The sequence below is a fragment of the Saccopteryx bilineata genome, chromosome 5 (genome assembly GCF_036850765.1).
Source record: "Saccopteryx bilineata isolate mSacBil1 chromosome 5, mSacBil1_pri_phased_curated, whole genome shotgun sequence".
Lineage (NCBI taxonomy): Eukaryota > Metazoa > Chordata > Mammalia > Chiroptera > Emballonuridae > Saccopteryx > Saccopteryx bilineata.
The window spans coordinates 215,207,493-215,227,588 of record NC_089494.1 but is presented as its reverse complement, the minus strand read 5'-3'; the positions used below and the strand labels follow the sequence as shown (position 1 = coordinate 215,227,588).

At 38.1% G+C, this 20,096-nt stretch overlaps 1 protein-coding gene across 1 annotated transcript in view; it reads right to left on the bottom strand.

Annotated features, from left to right (window-relative positions):
- Positions 1-20,096, bottom strand: part of UBA6 (ubiquitin like modifier activating enzyme 6) — a 106,185-nt gene that overhangs the window by 20,237 nt on the left and 65,852 nt on the right. Inside the window, exons 18-22 of the mRNA XM_066279576.1 lie at positions 12,243-12,320; positions 5,640-5,821; positions 3,821-3,926; positions 587-676; positions 398-478 (exon numbers count right to left, since the gene is read on the bottom strand). Coding sequence (XP_066135673.1) covers positions 398-478; positions 587-676; positions 3,821-3,926; positions 5,640-5,821; positions 12,243-12,320 — 537 coding nt within the window. The remainder of the gene's footprint in view (positions 1-397; positions 479-586; positions 677-3,820; positions 3,927-5,639; positions 5,822-12,242; positions 12,321-20,096) is intronic.

The window sequence follows — 20,096 nt, the reverse complement described above, 5'->3', positions numbered from 1 at the left end:
GACCAGAGCCACTCTAGCGCCTGGGGCAGAGGCCAAGGAGCCACCTCCAGCGCCCGGGCCAACCCTCGCTCCAATGGAGCCTCGGCTGCGGGAGAGGAAGAGAGAGACAGAGAGGAAGGAGAGGGGAAGGGGTGAAGAAGCAGATGGACGCTTCTCTTGTGCGCCCGGGGCTGGGAATCGAACCCGGGACTCCCACATGCCAGGCCGATGCTCCACCACCGAGCCAACCGGCCAGGGCCGTGACCTGATAATTTTAAGATTCCTCTGTACTTACTACAAACAATAATAATCTCTTTAACCTCCTATTAGGGAGGTAAAATAAACCATTTGCAGGTAACTTGAAAATAACATTACACAGACAAAGTGTTTTTTGTACCAAAATGCATTGACTTTTTACCTGTAAGACTTCTTCTGCAGATGGATAGGTTTGCCAAAATTTGTTAAATAATGAAGGCTTGTGGGAAAAGGAACTTTCAAACTATTATGAAAAAGAAGAAAAAAGTTATAAAGAAAAGTCTAACTGAAATTTGGAAGTATTTTCTTTTCTACTACAGAATAAAATTCCTTGAAAAAAGATTTTTATTACCTTATCTCTTGCCCATTGTATAGTATGCTCAATAGCAGATGGAAATGACTTTAGAGTACAAAACGGTATTTCCTCTTCTGGGGGATCCCGCTAATTTAATAAATATGATAATAGTTAAAAGAAGCAATGACAATTTTTTATTGATTGAATTTACTTGAATATTTTAAGACAATTAAAAATATAAAATTCAAAAATAAAATTAAATAAATCCAAGATTTTTATATCTTTTCTCTTTTAGGCACTAAAAGGACAGGTTGATTCTTTTGACACTCAACCTATTTAATAGCAATATAACAAACATGAATTTTATTACTGCTTTTATTTGTGCACTCATTTGACACCAGGTGGTACTTATGGTAGACCACCATACATAACTAATTTTTTCTCTCCAAGAATCAAGGCAACATTTAAAACTTTATACCACTCCCTATTATGCAAAGTAATTAAAAAATCCCAAATACAGTGTTCTGCATACCATGAGTTTCACAATGGAGGAAAAAAAACTGAGGACCATGAATATATCCTTGATGCTTGGTTCAGTTTTTTGCACAAGGTGTGCAAAATAAATGGCAAATGCCTATGTAGTCTCATGTAAAAAGGTACTGCTGAAAAAAATTCTTCTCCTATTATATTTAGTCTACACTTACTGGTTTACACAATACAAAATGACTCACTTTGGCCTGACAGGTGATGGCACAGCAGATAGAGTGCCGACCTGGGATGCTAAGGTCTCAGGTTAGAAACTCCAAGATCACTGGCTTGAATGCTGGCTCATTTGGCTAGAGCAGGGGTCCCCAAACTTTTTACACAAGGGGCCAGTTCACTGTCCCTCAGACCATTGGAGGGCCAGACTATAAAAAAAATTATGAACAAATCCCTATGCACACTGCACATATCTTATTTTAAAGTAAGAAAACAAAACGGGAACAAATATAATAATTAAAATAAAGAACAAGTAAATTTAAATCAACAAACTGACCAGTATTTCAATGGGAACTATAGGCTTGCTTTTGGCTAATGAGATGGTCAATGTGCTCCTCTCACTGAGCACCAATGAAAGAGGTGCCCCTTCCGGAAGTGTGGCGGGGGGCCGGATAAATGGCCTCAAGGGGCCGCATGCGGCCCGCAGGCCGTAGTTTGGGGACCCCTGGGCTAGAGCATGGCATCATCAACATGATCACATGGTTGCTGGCTAGAGCCCAAAATCTCTGGCTTGAGCAAGGGGTACCTGGCTTGTGGAGCCCACCAGTCAAGGCACATATGAGAAGCAATCAATGAACTAAAGTGTCACAACTATGAGTAGATATTTCATATATCCTCCTTCTTGTCTCCTCTCTCTCAAATAAATAAAACAATATACTTTTGTCTTTTTTTTTTTTTTTTTTGTATTTTTCTGAAGCTGGAAATGGGGAGGCAGTCAGACAGACTCCCACATGTGCCCGACCGGGATCCACCCAGCATGCCCACCAGGGGGCAATGCTCTGCCCATCTTGGAGGTTGCTCTGTTGCAACCAGAGCCATTCTAGCGCCTGAGGCAGAGGCCATAGAGCCATCCTGGCAAACTTTGCTCCAATGGAGCCTTGGCTGCGGGAGGGGAAGAGAGAGACAGAGAGGAAGGAGAGGGGGGGAGGGGGGGAGAAGCAGAGGGGCGCTTCTCCTGTGTGCCCTGGCCTGGAATCAAACCTGGAACTCCTGCATGCCAGGCCGACGCTCTACCACTGAGCCAACCGGCCAGGGCTGTTTTTCTTTTACTTGAAGACATATTTCAGTTTGTTAATTTTTGAAATGCCATTCAATATAAGATAAGCCAAAGAAGTCAGAACAATATTAAATTCTCAATTTTGAGTATGAAGTCAGGGAATACAGGAGGTTTGGGAAAGAAGTAGAATGAGAGAATCAAGGGAAGTTTTGGAATTTTATAATAATCCCTACTTTGAAAAATTTCCAATATGAATATATCATGATTTCCTCCATATAATTTCCTTCAAATTAAACTAAGTGATCTGTGAACCATAATGTTTTTATTATATAAACTTTATTTCATGAGAGTAAATGGGAAAATAAATTTTATAAAATTTTGAAATTTTATTAGAGCAAACATTTTCATTAAAGGAATATTTACACTTGTAGAAAAATATACTTCTTTCAAATTTACAACCTGGGTTGAACTTTCTTTAAATCCTAAAGCTTGTAATTATTTCTTAGGTCAGTGATTTTCAACTTTTGTCAATATCTGAAGATTACTTGTAGGGGTTAAAAAAAAGTTGTACCATTTATAAATAATACAGTGTCCGTCAAGTCATGGTGCACTTCTGACGGGTCACAGGAAAGCAACAAAAGACGACAGAAATGTGAAGTCTGCACCAAATAAAAGGAAAACCCTCCTAGTTTCTGTAGGATGATGTGGCAGCATGTGCGCATACACAAATGATGACGTAACACTGTGTATATAGTGGAGCAGCCCATGGCCATGCCAGTCGATATGTGGACAGTACAGAGGAAAGTTCAGTGTGTGTTCTGTGGCTCGCTAAATTCGAATCCGCGACCAAAGTGCAACATAAATATCGGCGCGTTTATAACGAAGCGCCATCACATAGGAATAACATTACTCGGTGGGATAAGCAGTTGAAAGAAACCGGCAGTTTGGTGGAGAAACCCTGTTCTGGTAGGCCATCAGTCAGTGACGAGTCTGTAGAGGCTATACAGGATAGCTACCTAAGGAGTTCTAAAAAATCTGTGCAAGAGCCCACATTGAACTGCACTGAATAGGTATGAAACTGGGAGAGTTTTCCTTTTATTTGGTGCAGATTTCACATTTCTATCGTCTTTTGTTGCTTTCCTGTGACCGGTCAAAGTGCACCATGACTTTACGGACACACTGTATGTACGTATATATATAGATGGCTTGGTCCCTCCTATGGAGATATGAATTCTTCAGTAAGATTTCATGAGTTATGGTTGAATAGTTGTTATAAAACCAATCAAGCAGCTCTGAGAAATAAATAGCAACTAAAAAATAGACTCCAGAAAGTCCAAAGCCATAATATTGATGATTTATCAAAATCAGTTCAGCTATGCTTTTAAAATTGTACATATACATATGTATGAAAATGACTGGCAGATTAAAAATAGGATTGCAGAAGCTAAATCAAATTTGTTGACCAACAAAGACAACAAAAAGTATGAGATATCTGTAAAGAACAGACATTTACTTCAAAAAATTGGTTCACTTACATGACTATTATAGGATTCAGTCAAATGAGGTACAATAACTTCAGTGTGTCCCTTAGTGCCCATTGTTCCAGAATCCAGGAAGGGCCGCAGATTTGCTACACAACGGCTATTTGAAAATGCAATAAAAAACAAACATAAAAATGACCAATAACAATGTAAGCAGAGGAAATCCTACTACTTTCTATTGACCACTTCACATATTGATCACTTCTTGGCTACAATATTTTAGGAAACATACATTACCACCAAACAACCTATTTGTCATTTCCATCCCCTTCACCTAACAGACTGTTGTTCATTCTAGGAATTTTTGTCTCTACCTTCTACTACTATAACCACCTAAATTTTGGCTTCAGCTTGTTTTCCACTAGGTTAATTTTTTACTGTGTTATTATTCTTCATTCTTTTGCTTCCCATTTTTCCTTTGGTTATTTTCTGGCTACAGGTTCTATCCCACCGTATCTTTTAAATATTTTCTTTTTAAAAATTTTTATTTATGATTTTAATTTATTGTGTTTACATAGATTCAAGTGCCCCATCGAATATATCTCCCCTCACCCCCATGTTACCCTCGGCCCCCCCTTAAATACTTTATTCCAAATAATACTACACCTTCCTAACTTATAATACCTATATTCTTTAATTTATTAAAGTTATTTTCCTCCTCCTGCCCAAGAGAACAAACTTTTCACAGTACTCTCAAACTAGTAAATTTTCCTGTTAATATACCTGCTTTAACACCTTAACTTTAAAGAGTCATATAAAGATGTAAGAAAACTATATACGTGTACACATGACAGTCATTCATTTTCTTATCTTACAAATATTTACTGAATAAGATCATTTGTTGAATACCCATGACATAGTGATGGGAAAATAAATGGTCTCTAAATAAATGATTTAATAAGAAAAAAGAACATTAAATTAATATGTATTAATCAAAATAAATGCTATGAAGGAAAATGCTTAGTGCTATAAAAAATTACCATAGCAGATTCTAATTTAGAATTTGGGGGTTAAAGATAGCCTGTTTAAACAAAGACATTTAGGTTGCAACTAAAGGAGGAAGAAAAAAACTAGAGTAGGTGAAGAATAGGTAAATTTGGGATTAGGAATTTTGGAACAAGATAAACATAATTTCCTGAGGCTGAAAAAAAGCATGCACAGAAGTCCCTGAAGTTTAAAAAAAAAAAGCCAGGATGCCCTGTAAGAGCTAAAAAAAGAAATCTGTTGCTAAAATAAGGCGAACCAGAAAGGAACAGGTCTATTTTAAGCTGGAGAGGTAGACAAGTGGCAGATACTATAAAAAACAATTAGGCCATGTTAGAGATTTTGGATTTTATTCTACGTATAATGAGAAATCATTATAAGGTTTGAGGAGTACTGCAATAGGAACATAAAGAATAAAAAATTTTAGATTTTCAACAAATATTTGTGGAAAACGAGTGAACACAAAAGAAAGACAATTCTTTTTAAAACTAATTAATTAATTAACTTTTTAATTTTTCTGAAGTTGGAAACGGGGAGGCAGTCAGACAGACTCCTGCATGCGCCTTACCGGGGTCCACCCAGCATGCCCACCAGGGGGCGATGCTCTGCTCACCAGGGGGCGATGCTCTGCCCATCTGGGGCGTTGCTCTGTTGCAACCAGAGCCATTCTAGCACCTGAGGCAGAGGCCATGGAGCCATCCTCAGCACCCGGGCCAACTTTGCTCCAATGGAGCCTTGGCTGCTGGAGGGGAAGGGACAGATAGAGAAGAAGGAGAGGGGGAGGGGTGGAGAAGCAGATGGGCGCTTCTCCTGAATTTCAATTACATACCTGTCTACGTATCTCCTGGCTTCCACATTATCTAACGCTGCAATAATTATATCTTGTTTAGTGTAGAACTCATCGCTGTAAATATCCTCAGTGGCTGGACATACTTTGTTCAAGTGTGCATCTATTTTGACTTGAGGATTTATTTTCAGGGTTGCATCAGCAGCAGTACAGCTTTTAGGCTTCTAAACAAATAGCAAAAACAGAAAAAAATAAATGTAAAACAGAAAAGACAGGCTATGACTGAACTGAAAACATGAGGCGAGAGTAATGAAATAAATTTTCATTTTTTTGTTTCTATAAATTACATTCATTGTAGTTATACTTCATTTAATAGTTCATATTAGTCTAAATAATATATACATTATTAATAGAAATCTAAACAACCTCCCTTTTACAGCCAAGTCCTTTAGAGTTCTTAAAATAGTTAAAACTCTAACTAAAAGTACACTGTTCTTCATAGTTAATAGTTTAGAAACAGCTAAGTGCATATTCACTAAAATATTACAAATCTAAACTGTAAAATATGAGCTTTCACAGGTATTCGAATCTAGTACTTTGGGAATAAAAATCTTTTTTATTTTTATTTTTACAAGGACAGAGAGTCAGAGAGAGGGATACATAGGGACAGACAGACAGGAACGGAGAGAGATGAGAAGCATCAATCATCAGTTTTTTGTTGCGACACCTTAGTTGTTCATTGATTGCTTTCTCATATGTGTCTTGACCATGGGCCTTCAGCAGATCGAGTAAGCCCTTGCTTGAGCCAGCGACCTTGGGTCCAAGCTGATGAGCTTTTGCTCAAAACAGATGAGCCCGCGCTCAAGCTGGTGACCTCGGGGTTTCGAACCTGGGTCCTCCACATCCCAGTCCGATGCTCTATCCACTGTGCAGCCGCCTGGTCAGGCTGGGAATAAAATCTTTAAAAAATATTACTATTTCTGGATGTAAATATTTTTAAAAATTATATGTTTTAGTTTTATAAAAAAGAGTACCCCATATATAATGCATTCTTTTCTTAAAGATCATTTGTGTCATTTCAAGTGTTATCAAAGTTCATTTTGGAAGTATGAGCTCTGACACTAAATATCTATAGACCATTCTGCTTAAACACAGACATCTATTTTTTTCTTTTTTTGAGGAGGAAAGATAGTGAGACAGACTCCCATATGTGCCCTGACCAGGTTCTATCTGGCAGTCCCAGTATGGGGCCAATGCTTGATTGAAATCAACTGAGCCACTGGCTACAGGAAAGGAAGAGGGAGAAAAGGAGGAAGAGAGAGAGGGAAAGGAAGAGGGAGAGAAGCAGATGGTAGCTTCTTTTGTGTGCCCTGACTGGGAATCAAATCCGAGATGTCCATATACTGGGCTGACACTCTATCCACTATGCCAGGGGTCGGGAACCTATGGCTCGTGAGCCAGATGTGGCTCTTTTGATGGCTGCATCTGGCTTGCAGACAAATCTTTTATAAAAAAAAAATGTTAAAAATATAAAACATTCTCATGTATTACAATCCATTCATTTCCTACCGCTCATGTTCATGGTTACGAGTGGCTGAAGCCAATCACAACTGTCCTCCGGGACAACACCAAATTTTTATTGGATAATGCGTTCGTACACGGGTCCTTTTATGGCTCTCACAGAATTACATTTTAAAATATGTGGCGTTCATGGCTCTCTCAGCCAAAAAGGTTCCCGATCCCTGTACTATGCCAACTGGCCTGGCCCCATACATCTTGTTTTTTTTTTTTTTTTTTTTTTTACAGAGGCAGAGATAGACAGGGACAGAGAGACAGGAACGGAGAGAGATGAGAAACATCAATCATTGGTTTCTCGTTGCGCGTTGCGACTTCTTAGTTGTTCATTGATTGCTTTCTCATAAGTGCCTTGACCGTGGGACTTCAGCAGACCGAGTAACCCCTTGCTGGAGCCAGCGACCTTGGGTCCAAGCCGGTGAGCTTTTTGCTCAAACCAGATGAGCCCACGCTCAAGCTGACGACCTTGGGGTCTCGAACATGGATCCTTCCGCATCCCAGTCCGACGCTCTATCTACTGTGCCACCTCCTGGTCAGGCCCCATACATCTTGTTTTAATTATATTTATTTCCTTTCACATTGTTAGGCTGACACGTTTTTACCTCTTAGTGCTGTTAGTATACATATAAAGCAGAAACTTTGTTAGAACTCAGTAAAATAAGACTAAGTAAACTTTGTAGTTCTTTTATAAGTTAAATGAATAGTTAAGTAAATGAATTTTGTGACATACATTTTATTTATTAATTTTTTTAACTTAGAAAAATTTAAAAGGGTGAAATTGGTCAACAAGAGTATACAGATTTTGGGCAAACAACTCCGTATCATTTGGACAGTTAATTATATTGTATATATATCACCCAAAGTCAAATCATCCTCCATCACCCTATATTTTTCCCTCTTTATACCCTTCCTTCAACCCCTCATTCTCCTCCCACTCCCCCTTTCCCCTGGTGACCACTGCACTCTAATCTATGTCCATGAGTCATATTTTTTGTGTCCCAACTATGTGTGGAATCATACAGTTTTTATTTTTTTCTGATTTACTTATCTCACTCAGTATAATGTTATCAAGGTCCATCCATATTGTCATAATACTATGTCATCGTTTCTTATGGCTAAATAGAATTCCATTGTATATATGTACCATATCTTCTTTATTCAATCCTCTACTGAAGGGCATTTTGGTTGTTTCCATGTCTTAGACACAGTGAATAATGCTGTGATGAACATAGGGGTGCATGTGTCGTCTTCTTCTTCTTTTTTTTTTTGTGGCAGAGAGAGTCAGAGAGAGGGACGGACAGACAGACAGGAAGGGAGAGAAATGAGAAACATCAACTCTTTGTTGCGGTTCCTTAATTCTTCATTGATTGATTTCTCATATGTGCCTTGACCCGGGGGGCTATAGCAGACTGAGTGAACCATGCTTGAGCCAGTGACCTTGGGCTCAATCAAACTGGTGAGCCTTGCTCAAACCCGATGAGCCCGCACTCAAGCTGGCGACCTCGGGGTCTCGAACCTGGGTCCTCTGCATCCCAGTCCGACATGCTATCCACTGTGCCACTGCCTGGTCAGGCGCATGTGTCTTCTTTTGGGGGTATATACCTAGTAGAAAAATAATTGCTGGATCATATAGTAGTTCTATTCTTAACTTTCTGAGGAACTACCATACTTTCTGCCACAGTGGTTGTACTAATTTATATTCCCAAAAACAGTGAATGAGGGTTCCTTTTTCTCCACAGCCTCTTCAACACTTGTTATTATCTGTCTTGTTGATAGCTAATCTAACAGGTGTGAGGTGGTATCTCATTGCAGTTTTCATTTGCATTTCTCTAATAGTGAATATGAGCATCTTCTCATGTACCTGTTGGCCATCTGCATTTCTTCTTCAGAGAAGTGTCTGTTCGTGTCCTCTCCCCATTTTTTTTTATTGGATTGTTTGCTTGTTCATTGCAGAGTTTTGTGAGTTCTTTATATATTTGGACATTAACCCCTTATCAGAGCTTTTGTTTGCAAATATCTCCTATTTGGCTGGCTGCCTATTTGTTTTGTTATTAGTTTCTTTTGCTGTGCAGAAGCTTCTTAGTTTGATATAGTCCCATTCATTTACTTTTGCCTTTACTTCTCTTGCTTTTGGGGTCACTTTCATAAAATGTTCTCTACAGCCAAGGTCCATGAGTTTAGTACCTATGTTTTCTTCTCTGTATTTTATTGTTTCAGATTTTATATTTAGGTATTTGATCAATTTAGAATTATCTTTTGTACAAGGAGACAAACCGTCATTGAGTTTCATTCTTTTGCATGTGGCTCTCCACCAGTTTTCCCACAACCATTAATTGAAGAGGCTTTCTTTTCCCCATTGTGTGTTTTTGGCTCCTTTATCAAAGATGATTTGTCCACATATATGTGGTTTTATTTTCAGCTCCTGAGTCTGTTTCATTGGTCTGAGTGTCTATTTTTCTGCCAATACCCTGCTGTCTTGACTATTGTGGCTCTGTAGTATAATTTGAAGTCAGGTATTGTAATGCCTCCAGCTTCATTTTTTGTTCTTTTCAGGATTACTTTAGTTATTTGGGGGTTTTATGGTTCTATAAAAACCTGGTAATTTTTTGTTTCATTTCTTTAAAAAAGTGACTTTGGAATTTTGATAGCAATTGCATTAAATCTGTATATTGCTTTGGGTAATATGGCCATTTTAACTATATTTATTCTTCCTATCCAAGAATATGAGATATTTTTCCATTTCATTGTATCTTTTTCAATTTCTTCTAATAATGCTTTGTAGTTTTCAGTATATATAGGTCCTTTACATTCTTTGTTATGTTTATTCCTAGGTATTTTATTTTTTTTTTGTTACAACTGTAAAAAGGATTTTTTAGTTCATTTTCCAAAGTTTCACTGTAGGCGTTTAAGAAAGCAATAGACTTCTGTATATTAATTTTGTATCCTGTGACCTTATTGTATTGGTTTATTGTTTCCAAGTCTTTCTGTGGAGTCTTTGGGGTTTTCTATATACCACCAGATCATGTCATCTGCAAAAAGTGAAACCTTTACTTCTTTACCAATACAAATGCCTTTTATTTCTTTCTCTTGTCTGAATGCTCTGGCTAGAACTTCCAGCACTATGTTGAATAGGAGTGGAGAGAGTGGGCCACCTTGTCTTGTTCCTGATTTTAGAGGAAAAGCTTTCAGTTTTTTACCATTTAGTATAAGGTTAGCTGATGGTTTGTCATATATGGTCTTCACTGTGTTGAGGTATTTTCATTCTATACCCATTTTATTGAGTATTTTAAACAGAAAAGGATTTTATATCTTATTGAATGCCTTCTCTGCATCTATTGACAGGATCATGATTTCTTTGTTTTGTCAATATGGTGTATTGTTAATCGTTTTATGTTTGTTGAACCATCCTTGCGCTTCTGAGATGAATCCCACTTGATCGTGATGTATTATTTTTTTAATGTGTTGTTGTATTCGATTTACTAGTATTTTGTTTAGGATTTCTGTATCTCTATTCATTAGAGATATTGGTCTGTAGTTTTTTTGTATTGTCCTTGCCAGGTTTTGGTATTGGGAATATGTTGGCCTCATAAAATGTGCTTGGAAATACTGCTTCTTCCATTTTTTGGAAGACTTTAAGAACGATAGGAACCAAATCTTCTATGAATGTTTATTAGATTCACTAGTGTAGTCTACGGCCATACCACCCTGAACTCGCCCGATCTCGTCTGATCTTGGAAGCTAAGCAGGGTCGGGTCTGGTTAGTACTTGGATGGGAGATTCACTAGTGTAGCTGCCTGGTCCTAGATTTTTATTTTTGAAAAGGTTTTTTTTTTTTTTGAAAATGTTTATTTTATTGATTTTAGAGAGAGAGGAAGGAAGAGAGTGAGAGAGAGACAGAAACATTAATCTGTTCCTGTATGTGCCCTGACCAGGGGTCGAACCGGCAACCTCTGTGCTTCGGGATGATGTTCCAACCAACTGAGCTATCTGGCCAGGGCTGAAAAGGTTTTTATAGTTGTTTCTATTTTCTACCTGCTTATGGGTCTATTTAGGCTTTCCACTTCTTCAGGATTCAGTCTAGGAAGATTGTATAGTTCTAGAAATTTATTCATTTCTTCCAAATTGTTGAATTCAGTGCCATACAGTTTTTCATAGTATTCTACAATGATCCTTTGTATATCTATCATTTCTGTGATAAGTCCTCCTCTTTCATTTTGGATTTTGTATATATGAGCCCTTTCTCTTTTTTCCTTAGTGAGTTTTGCCAAGGGATTATTGATTTTATCGATCTTTTCAAAGAAACAGCTCTCTCTTATTTTAAGTTTTTCTATTCTCTATTTCATTTATTTCTGCACTAATTTTTATTACTTTCTTCTGCTTGTTTTGGGTTGCCTTTGACTTTCTTTTTCATTACGATGTGATGTTGTGACATACAATTTAGTTCATGAGAGTCTCTGTTACTCAGCTCTTTATATTTGAACAAGTGAGGGAATTAGATTAACTATCCCACCTGCTTAAAATTTCTGTTTATGACATTCTTAAGCTTAGTTAACAATGATTATATGACTTGTTGAAAAAAATAAAGTGAGATAACATTTCTAAACTAAAAGCAAATTGGCTTGACTGACCTAAACTGCTTCTTTTCCTGATATTCTGATGTGTATAAAAGACTGAAAAAAAGCATTTTTTACAATAAAAAGGATGTTAAATAGTTAAGATCAAAAGAGCACAAAATTCGAAGCACTAAACTTTAACAACTCAAATTAGAGAACCTGTTCCTATATACAACCTTATTTTCTAAAATTAAATAGACATACTTTGGTGATTACAAAATAAAAGAAAAAAGTACTGCCCACACTTCACAATTCAGCTTTTAATATACAAAATCAATTTTTACATTAAAGTTAATATTTTTCCCTATAATCATTCTCATTATTTGATAATTTGAGTCTAATAAATAAGGAATATATAATGTTTCTCAAGCATTGTTTTATATATATTAAAAGAAAACTCTCTCCTGTTTTGTATAATACAACAGATAATTTAAATTTGAAACAGATAGCAACACACCTGTATGTGATGAGAACGGAATAAGAACTGTCTGTTCAAGTTGGATTTTTCTATCAAGTCAGGATCTGTAACTGTAACCTAATACAAAGAAAAGAAAATGGCTGAAATGATATAATAAATAAGTTTAAATTTTGCTTTTTTTTGATGACTAAAACAGCCCCCACAGTCACTTTATATATTGACTGGTAAAAGTTATATGACTACAAATATTCCAAAATGGTTACTATCACTCTTCTTTATACCCATATTTAATTATCATTAACATGTAGCAAAGGATCATGACAAACAAATTTAACATCTATTTTTATGGGATTATATTCCCAATTTTAACATGGACATGTTACTTACCTAAAATTATAATATCTTGCTCTTGAATTAGAGGGTAAAGTCTCTCTTCTATTTCCCATGTTATCATTCAACATTTTATTTATTTTTAGCCATCTCATTTTCAAATAAGACAATATTCAATTAAAGGTTTTAAAAAATCAATCTAAGAATGTTAATAAATGCCTCTACTTACCTTTGCCTCATGCATTGCTCATATTATCTAATAACTCCTTCAGTGAAAACCAGGTAGTGGCAATTTTCCATCATTTTACTTGTTAAATATTTTTACTTATGTTAAAAGATAATTAGCCAGGTATAGAAATCAAGGTTGAGAGTAATTTGCCCTTGTACTATTGGAGATCTGCTTCCTACTTTAGGTATGCAATTCTTGTTTATGAGAAGTCTACTAGGTAATCTCTTTTTACCTTTGTGTTTGATGTACTTAGGACTAGTTTACCTTTTCAGTCTGAACACACTTTTCTCTCTTTTTGTAGTTGTTCCCTAGAGCTTTTTTTTTATTACTTTATGTTTACTTTTTAAATTGAATTTATTGGGTTGACAATGGTTAATAAAACCATACAGTTTGCAAGTGTACAACTCTATACTACATCATGCACTCACCACCCAAAGTCAGAACTTTTGTCATTATTGGAAATTGCTTCATCTCCATTATGTTTCTTCTCTCTGGAAATTCTACAGAATTATGTTGGACTATGAAAATTCATCCTCTTCCATTAAAAATACAAGTTCCTGTACTACATTCTGGGTACTTATATTTATCATCTATTTATAAATTTTCAATTTTCACTTCAGCTATATCTAAATTCTAAGCTCATTCACATTATAAAAGTTCTTATTTGGCTTTCTGTAAAAATTTCGTGCCTTTCCTATGTTTCTTTTCCTCTCTGTATATCTTTGGTCATTTCAAACTTTAGTTTAAAGTTTGCTCTATTATCTGTAGATTTTTCTATTATCTATGGCACTCCCATTACTTAAATTTCTTAGAGAGTTAATTCTTCTATGTTCCTCAACTGACTGACTCTTCTCCCAGGTAGTGCCTTTTCTTCTGCAGCACCATCCTATGTACGCTGTGTGTGCAAGTATCATCATGATGCAGTTTTGCATCTGTTTTAGTCAGAGCTCCAGAGGTTTCAATGGTCCTAACTTTGTTATGTTTGTTTCTCTGCTTGAAATTTTTGTACGACATAATTTTGGACCCCATATATCAGTGTGGTGCATGCTCCATGTTTTAATTTCCCATGAGTGACTTCTCTAATGTTTTGGACAAATATTCAATTCAGAAATGCTTGTGAGTCAACATTTATTTTAGCTCAGAAATTAATTTCTCTTTGGTTCCTAGAACCTGGGGATTTCTCTTTCTTTCTTTCCAGATAGTTTGGCTATGTATGTAAACACTTAAAAAATAATTTACATAGCAAGCATGTTTGTAATAGTATAAAAACTTGTCCAATTAATTTACTTTGTTTTGTTACCTGAAGTCAGTAGGTTTGTTTACTGTAGCCATTGTCCTTATTTTATATGCTAATATTCACTGTGAAGTTATTAACTTAAGTACTCAGGTGATTCCCAAACTCATGAAACCAAATCTTTTATTTTTGAAAAATACCTTTTAAGACCACTAGAACTAAGAGCAGTCTATGGAATACAATATTTAGAAATACTGAGTAGGAATAATATAAATGTAGAACACCTGCCAATAAATGTGATAACGATTACCCATTTTGAGTGAAATAATAAGCCAACTTGACTGTTAGTCACCATGACAAATCTATGAAATCACTACTCTGGTAAGCTAGAAATAATTTTATATTTAAATGTATGCCAGGGCTTTCCAATTAACTAACACTTATTTTATTTATCTTTTAAATTTTTGACAGAGACAGAGGGAGTCAGAGAGAGACAAGGGACAGTCAGACAGGAAGGGAGATGAGAAGCATCAATTCTTCATTGCAGAACCTTAGATGTTCACTAGTTGCTTTCTCATATGTGCTTTGACCAAGGGGCAGGGTGTATAGCAGAGTGAGTGACCCCTTGCTCAAGCCAGTGACCTTGGGGTTTTGACCTGGGTCCTCTACAGTCAGGCCAATTAACTCCCACTTACAGTCTTAAGAATTTAAATTGTATATACAAATTTATGTTATTTTTGCTTCCTTTGATAACCAATTAAAATTAATCTGAGTAGTCTATAGCTTTTTAATGTTTGCTTCTTCCATCTTAAAGGTTTATTTAATAATGAAAAAGTAGTATATTAATGTTCTTGATAGTTTGCAAAGCCATTCATATTTGATCTTAATAACATTATGAGGTTGGTGGTACAGATATCAGTTGCACAGTGTTATAGAAATTTAGGAGCAAAGAATTCAAGTAATTTGCCACAGGGTTGCAAAACTTTTGAAAAGTGGTCAGTGTAGAATCAGAATCTTCCAATTTCTAGCTTACTGATGTACTCTCAAAAATCAATACTTCAATGCGGCAAGATGGCGATGGAGGAGGCAGACGTTCCAACTTCCACCTCCCAGAACCAAAGTGGATTACAACTTAATTTTAAGAACAATCACTTGAAAAACCATCTTTGGGCTAAACAAGAAGAATCTATAACCAAAGATCACCAAAGAAGACAAACTGAGACTGGTAGAAAAAGTGGAAACATGAAGAGGGCTGCCCAGCTCCCGGGAGTAGTAGTGGCCAGGAGAAACTTGTGTGGTGGCTGGGTTTTACCAGAAAGGGGAGGGTCCTGGACCTCAGGATGGAAGCACCAGCCTGCAGCCCTGGAGCCTAGAAGAGGCATACGGACAGTATTTAGCTGCAAAACAAGTCAGGAAACTGTTTGTGAGAAAGAGAGATTTCTCAGACCCAGGATTCGTCTTAAAGGGACTGCGCAGAAAACCTCTTTCACAACCACTTATTTGGGACTCCGGGGATGTGGAGAGAGAAGACTGGAGTAGCAGAAAGAGAGTGTAATCTAGGAAGCACAGGGAGAAACACTTTGAGGGACAGCCACTCTAACTGCTAAACAGTCACTCCCCAAATTGAAAGTGAATATATTTCCTGCAACCAGCAATACCAGCAAAGGGAAGCAGGTCACCAGCTAAACAAACAATCTCTTGCTACAGTCAGAGCAGAGTTGCTTAGAAGCAGGGAGCCCATAAGTGATACAGTATTGAGTGCTGAAGTCTGAGCTATGACACCCCCACACTGCTGAGTGTTCGCTGGAGGGCAGGTGGTGGTGGTACATGGGAGGGCAGCCCCGTCCGAGGGGGCGGAAGCTGGGAGCCAGATGCAGCTATGGCCCAAGCATGTGAAAGCAGTCCTACCCATAGGGACTAAGAAGAGGCCGGGGGTGGCCAAGGCTTGCATCTTGGACTGTGAACGCAGTCCTGGCCTGTGGGGGTGGGGGTGGGGGTGGGGTGGAAGCCTGTGAACTGGCCCAGACTTGCAACTGGGGCGTGAGAAAGCAGGGCGGGGTAGAGGTGGGAGGGAGGGGGGCTGGCCAAGGCTTGCAGGCAGGACACATGAAAGCAATCCCGCTTGTGGAGATGGGGCGGAGGCTGGGGGCCAACCAGGGCTTGCAGGCTGGGCACAGGCACGCAGTCCCACCCGAGAAGGCAAAGTGGAAGCCACAGGGACTGTGCAGCAGTGGCTACGCCAGTGCCTGAATGCCAAAGGAGGCAGCAGTGGTGGTGGCGGGCCTGAGGACAGACCGCACCTCAGGAACACAAAGGCCACACCCTTCTGAGAGCTGAAAAGAAAGAAAAATATAAAAAATAAAAAAATAAAAAAAATAAAATAAATAAAATAAAATAAAATGGAAGGTTGGATAGAACAATATCTGAGGCTAACGGGCAAGCCACATCCAATACCTTACCTAACCCCTGATTTATAGTACTGAGCCCAACAAGTAGCCACCAATAAGAGGCGGCAGAATGTAGATCTCAGGGGAACCTGAACATTTAAACGAACATCCTCCAGGCCAAAAGTAGATAAAAGTCAGCCTAAGTTGATATTAACAGCACCTGGGCTCAGCAGAGGCAGCCACAGCATCTGGATCACCTCTGGCTCCAAAAAGATAGATAAGGGCAAGTCATAGGCAGCAACCCCCACTGGACTGCGCCAGGCTCTGGCCAAGAAGGTCCAGGGAAGGCACATCCAAGGCCAGATACGGAGAATATCAGTTCAGGACATAACCCTCTTTAGAGTGATACTTTAAGGAAGAACTCTTCACACCTGACCCAGTTAAGATATAGAAAATGGAAAGGCGGCTTGACCAGGCGGTAGTGCAGTGGATAGAGCGTCAGACTGGGATGCAGAGGACCCAGGTTTGAGACCCCGAGGTCGCCAGCTTGAGCACGGGCTCATCTGGTTTGAGCAAAGCTCACCAGCTTGAACCCAAGGTCGCTGGCTCGAGCAAGAGGTTACTTGGTCTGCTGTAGCCCCACAGTCAGGGCACATATGAGAGGGCAATCAATGAACAACTAGGGTGCCACAACGAATTGATGCTTTTCATCTCTCTCCGGTCCTGTCTGTCTGTCCCTGTCTATCCCTCTCTCTGACTCTCTCTCTGTCTCTGTAAAAACAAACAAACAAAAAGAAAATGGAAAGGCGGCTCTACTAGTTAAGGAGACTACAACTCGAACAAACCTGCAAACCACAAATAGAAACAATGGAAATACAGAGGAACATAAGTCATATGAATTAACAAGAAAAATATCCATAAAAAGATCTGAATGAAATGGAAGTAATCAAATTACCGGATGCAGAGTTTAAAATAATTTGTTAGGATGCTTAAGGATCTCAACGCTACAATGGATGGACTTAATGAGCACCTAAATAAAGAAATTGTAAGCATCAAAAAGGACACTAAAATCATAAAAAAAGAACCAGACAGAAATAAAAGACACAATATCAGAAATGAAGATTACACTGGAAGGAATGAAAAGTAGGCTGGATGAAGCAGAGGATAGAATCACAACTTAAGAGGACAAGATAAGTGAAAGCACGGAAGCAGAATAATAAAAAAAATGAGGATCAAAAAATCTGAGGAGCCTGACCAGGCGTTGGCACAGTGGATAGAGCGTCAGACTGGGATGCAGAGTACCCAGGTTTGAGACCCCGAGGTCGCAAGCTTGAGTGCGGGCTCATCTGGTTTGAGCAAAAAGCTCACCAGCATGGACTCAAGGTTGCTGGCTCAAGCAAGGGGTTACTCGGTCTGCTGAAGGCCCGCGGTCAAGACACATGTGAGATAGCTATCAATGAACAACTAAGGAGTCACAACGAAAAACTGATGATTGATGCTTCTCCTCTCTCTCCATTCCTGTCTGCCTATCCCTGTCTATCCCTCTATCTGACTCTCTCTGTCTCTGAAAAAAAAATGTCTGAGGAAACTATAAGAGAGCTCTGTGACAACAAGACGACAAACAATATCTGCATAATACAGATTCCTGGAGAAGAAAAAGAACAAGGGACAGAGAACCCGACTGAAGAAATTATAGCTGAAAATTCCCCTAAATACATGCAGGAAAGTGTCATAAAGGTTCAAGAAGCTGAGAGAACCCCATTAAAAAAGAATCCAAAGAGACCTACAGCAAGACACATCATAATCAAAATACCAAAGCTAAGAGATAAATACTAAAAGCTGCAAGAGAAAAACAATCACCTAAAAAGGAGCCCCCATAAGGATGACATCCAACTTTTCCACAGAAACACTTGAGACCAGAAGGGAATGGCAAGAAATATACAAAGTAATGCAGAACTAGAACCTACAACCAAGACTTCTTTATTCAGCAAGGGTATCATTTAAAATTGAAGGAGAAACAAAAAGCTTCCCAGACAAAAAAAAAACCCTCAAGGAATTCATCAGAACCAAACAAATGCTACAAGAAATGTTAAGGGGCCTGCTGTAGACAGAACAAAGCAGGAAAAATCTAGTAAAGGAGGAATGTAGATTTAAAGAAAATTGGCAATAAACAACTACATATCAATAATAACCTTAAATGTAAATGGATTAAATGCTCCAGTCAAAAGACACAGGGTAGCTGAATGGATAAGAAAACAGAACCTGTACAAAGGCTGTCTACAGGAGACCCACCTCAAAACAAAAGATACACACAGAATGAAAGTAAAAGGATGGAAAAAAAATATTTCATGCAATACTTATTTCTGACAAAATAGACTTAAAAAAAAGACTATTGTAAGAGATAAAGAAGGTCACTACACAGTGATAAAGGGAACAATCCAACAGGAAGATATAACCATTAGAAATATCTACACACCTAATATAGAAGCACCAGAATATATAAAGCAGACTTTGATGGACATAAAGGGCTAGATCAACAGCAATACTATAACAGTAGGGAATTTCAACACACCACTAACATCACTGGATAGATCCTCAAGAAAGAAAATCAATAAAAAAACAGCAGAATTAAGGGACACATAGGATCAACTGGATTTAACAGATATCTTCAGAACCTTTCACCCTAAAGCAGCAGAATATACATTCTTTTCAAGTGTTCATGGTACATTCTCTAGGATAGACCACATGTTAGGGCATAAAACGAACCTCAACAAATATAAGAAGACTTAAATCATATCAAGTATCTTCTCGAATCACAATGGCATGAAACTAGAAATCAACTACAATAGAAAAACTGAAAAACATTCAAACACTTGGAAACTAAATAGCATGTTATTAAATAAGAATGGGTTAACGAGACCAAGGAAGAAATCAAAAATTTCCTTGAAACAAATAAAAACATACAACTCAAAATTTATGGGACACAGCAAAAGCAGTCCTGAGAGGGAAGTTCATAGCACTACAGGTATACCTTAAGAAGCTAGAAAAAGCTCAAATAAACAATTTAACCTTGCATCTAAAAGAACCAGAAAAAGAATAGCAAGTAAAGCCCAGAGCTAGTAGAAGGAAGGAAATAATAAAGATCAGAGCAGAAATAAATGACACAGAGGCTAAAAAAACAATACAGATAATCAATGAAACGAAGAGCTGGTTCTTTGAAAAGTTAAACAAGATGGATGACCTTTAACCAGACTTACCAAGAAAAAGAGAGAAGACTCAAATAAATAATATTAGAAATGAGGAGCGGAGAAGTAACAACTGACACAGCATAAATACAAAGGGTGTAAGAAAATACTATGAACAACTATATACCAAAAAATTAGACAACCTAGGTGAAACGAACAAATTCCTTGAAAAATATAATCTCTCAAAAATTAATCTGGAAGAATCAGAGAACCTAAATAGACCGATTTCAACAAAAGAGCTCGAAACAGTTATCAAAAAACTCCTGGCCCTGGCCGGATGGCTCAGTGGTAGAGCATCGGCCTGGCGTGCAGAAGTCCCGGGTTCGATTCCCGGCCAGGGCACACAGGAGAGGCGCCCATCTGCCTCTCCACCCCTCCCCCTCTCCTCCTTCCTCTCTGTCTCTCTCTTCCCCTTCCGCAGCGAGGCTCCATTGGAGAAAAGATGGCCCGGGCGCTGGGGATGGCTCC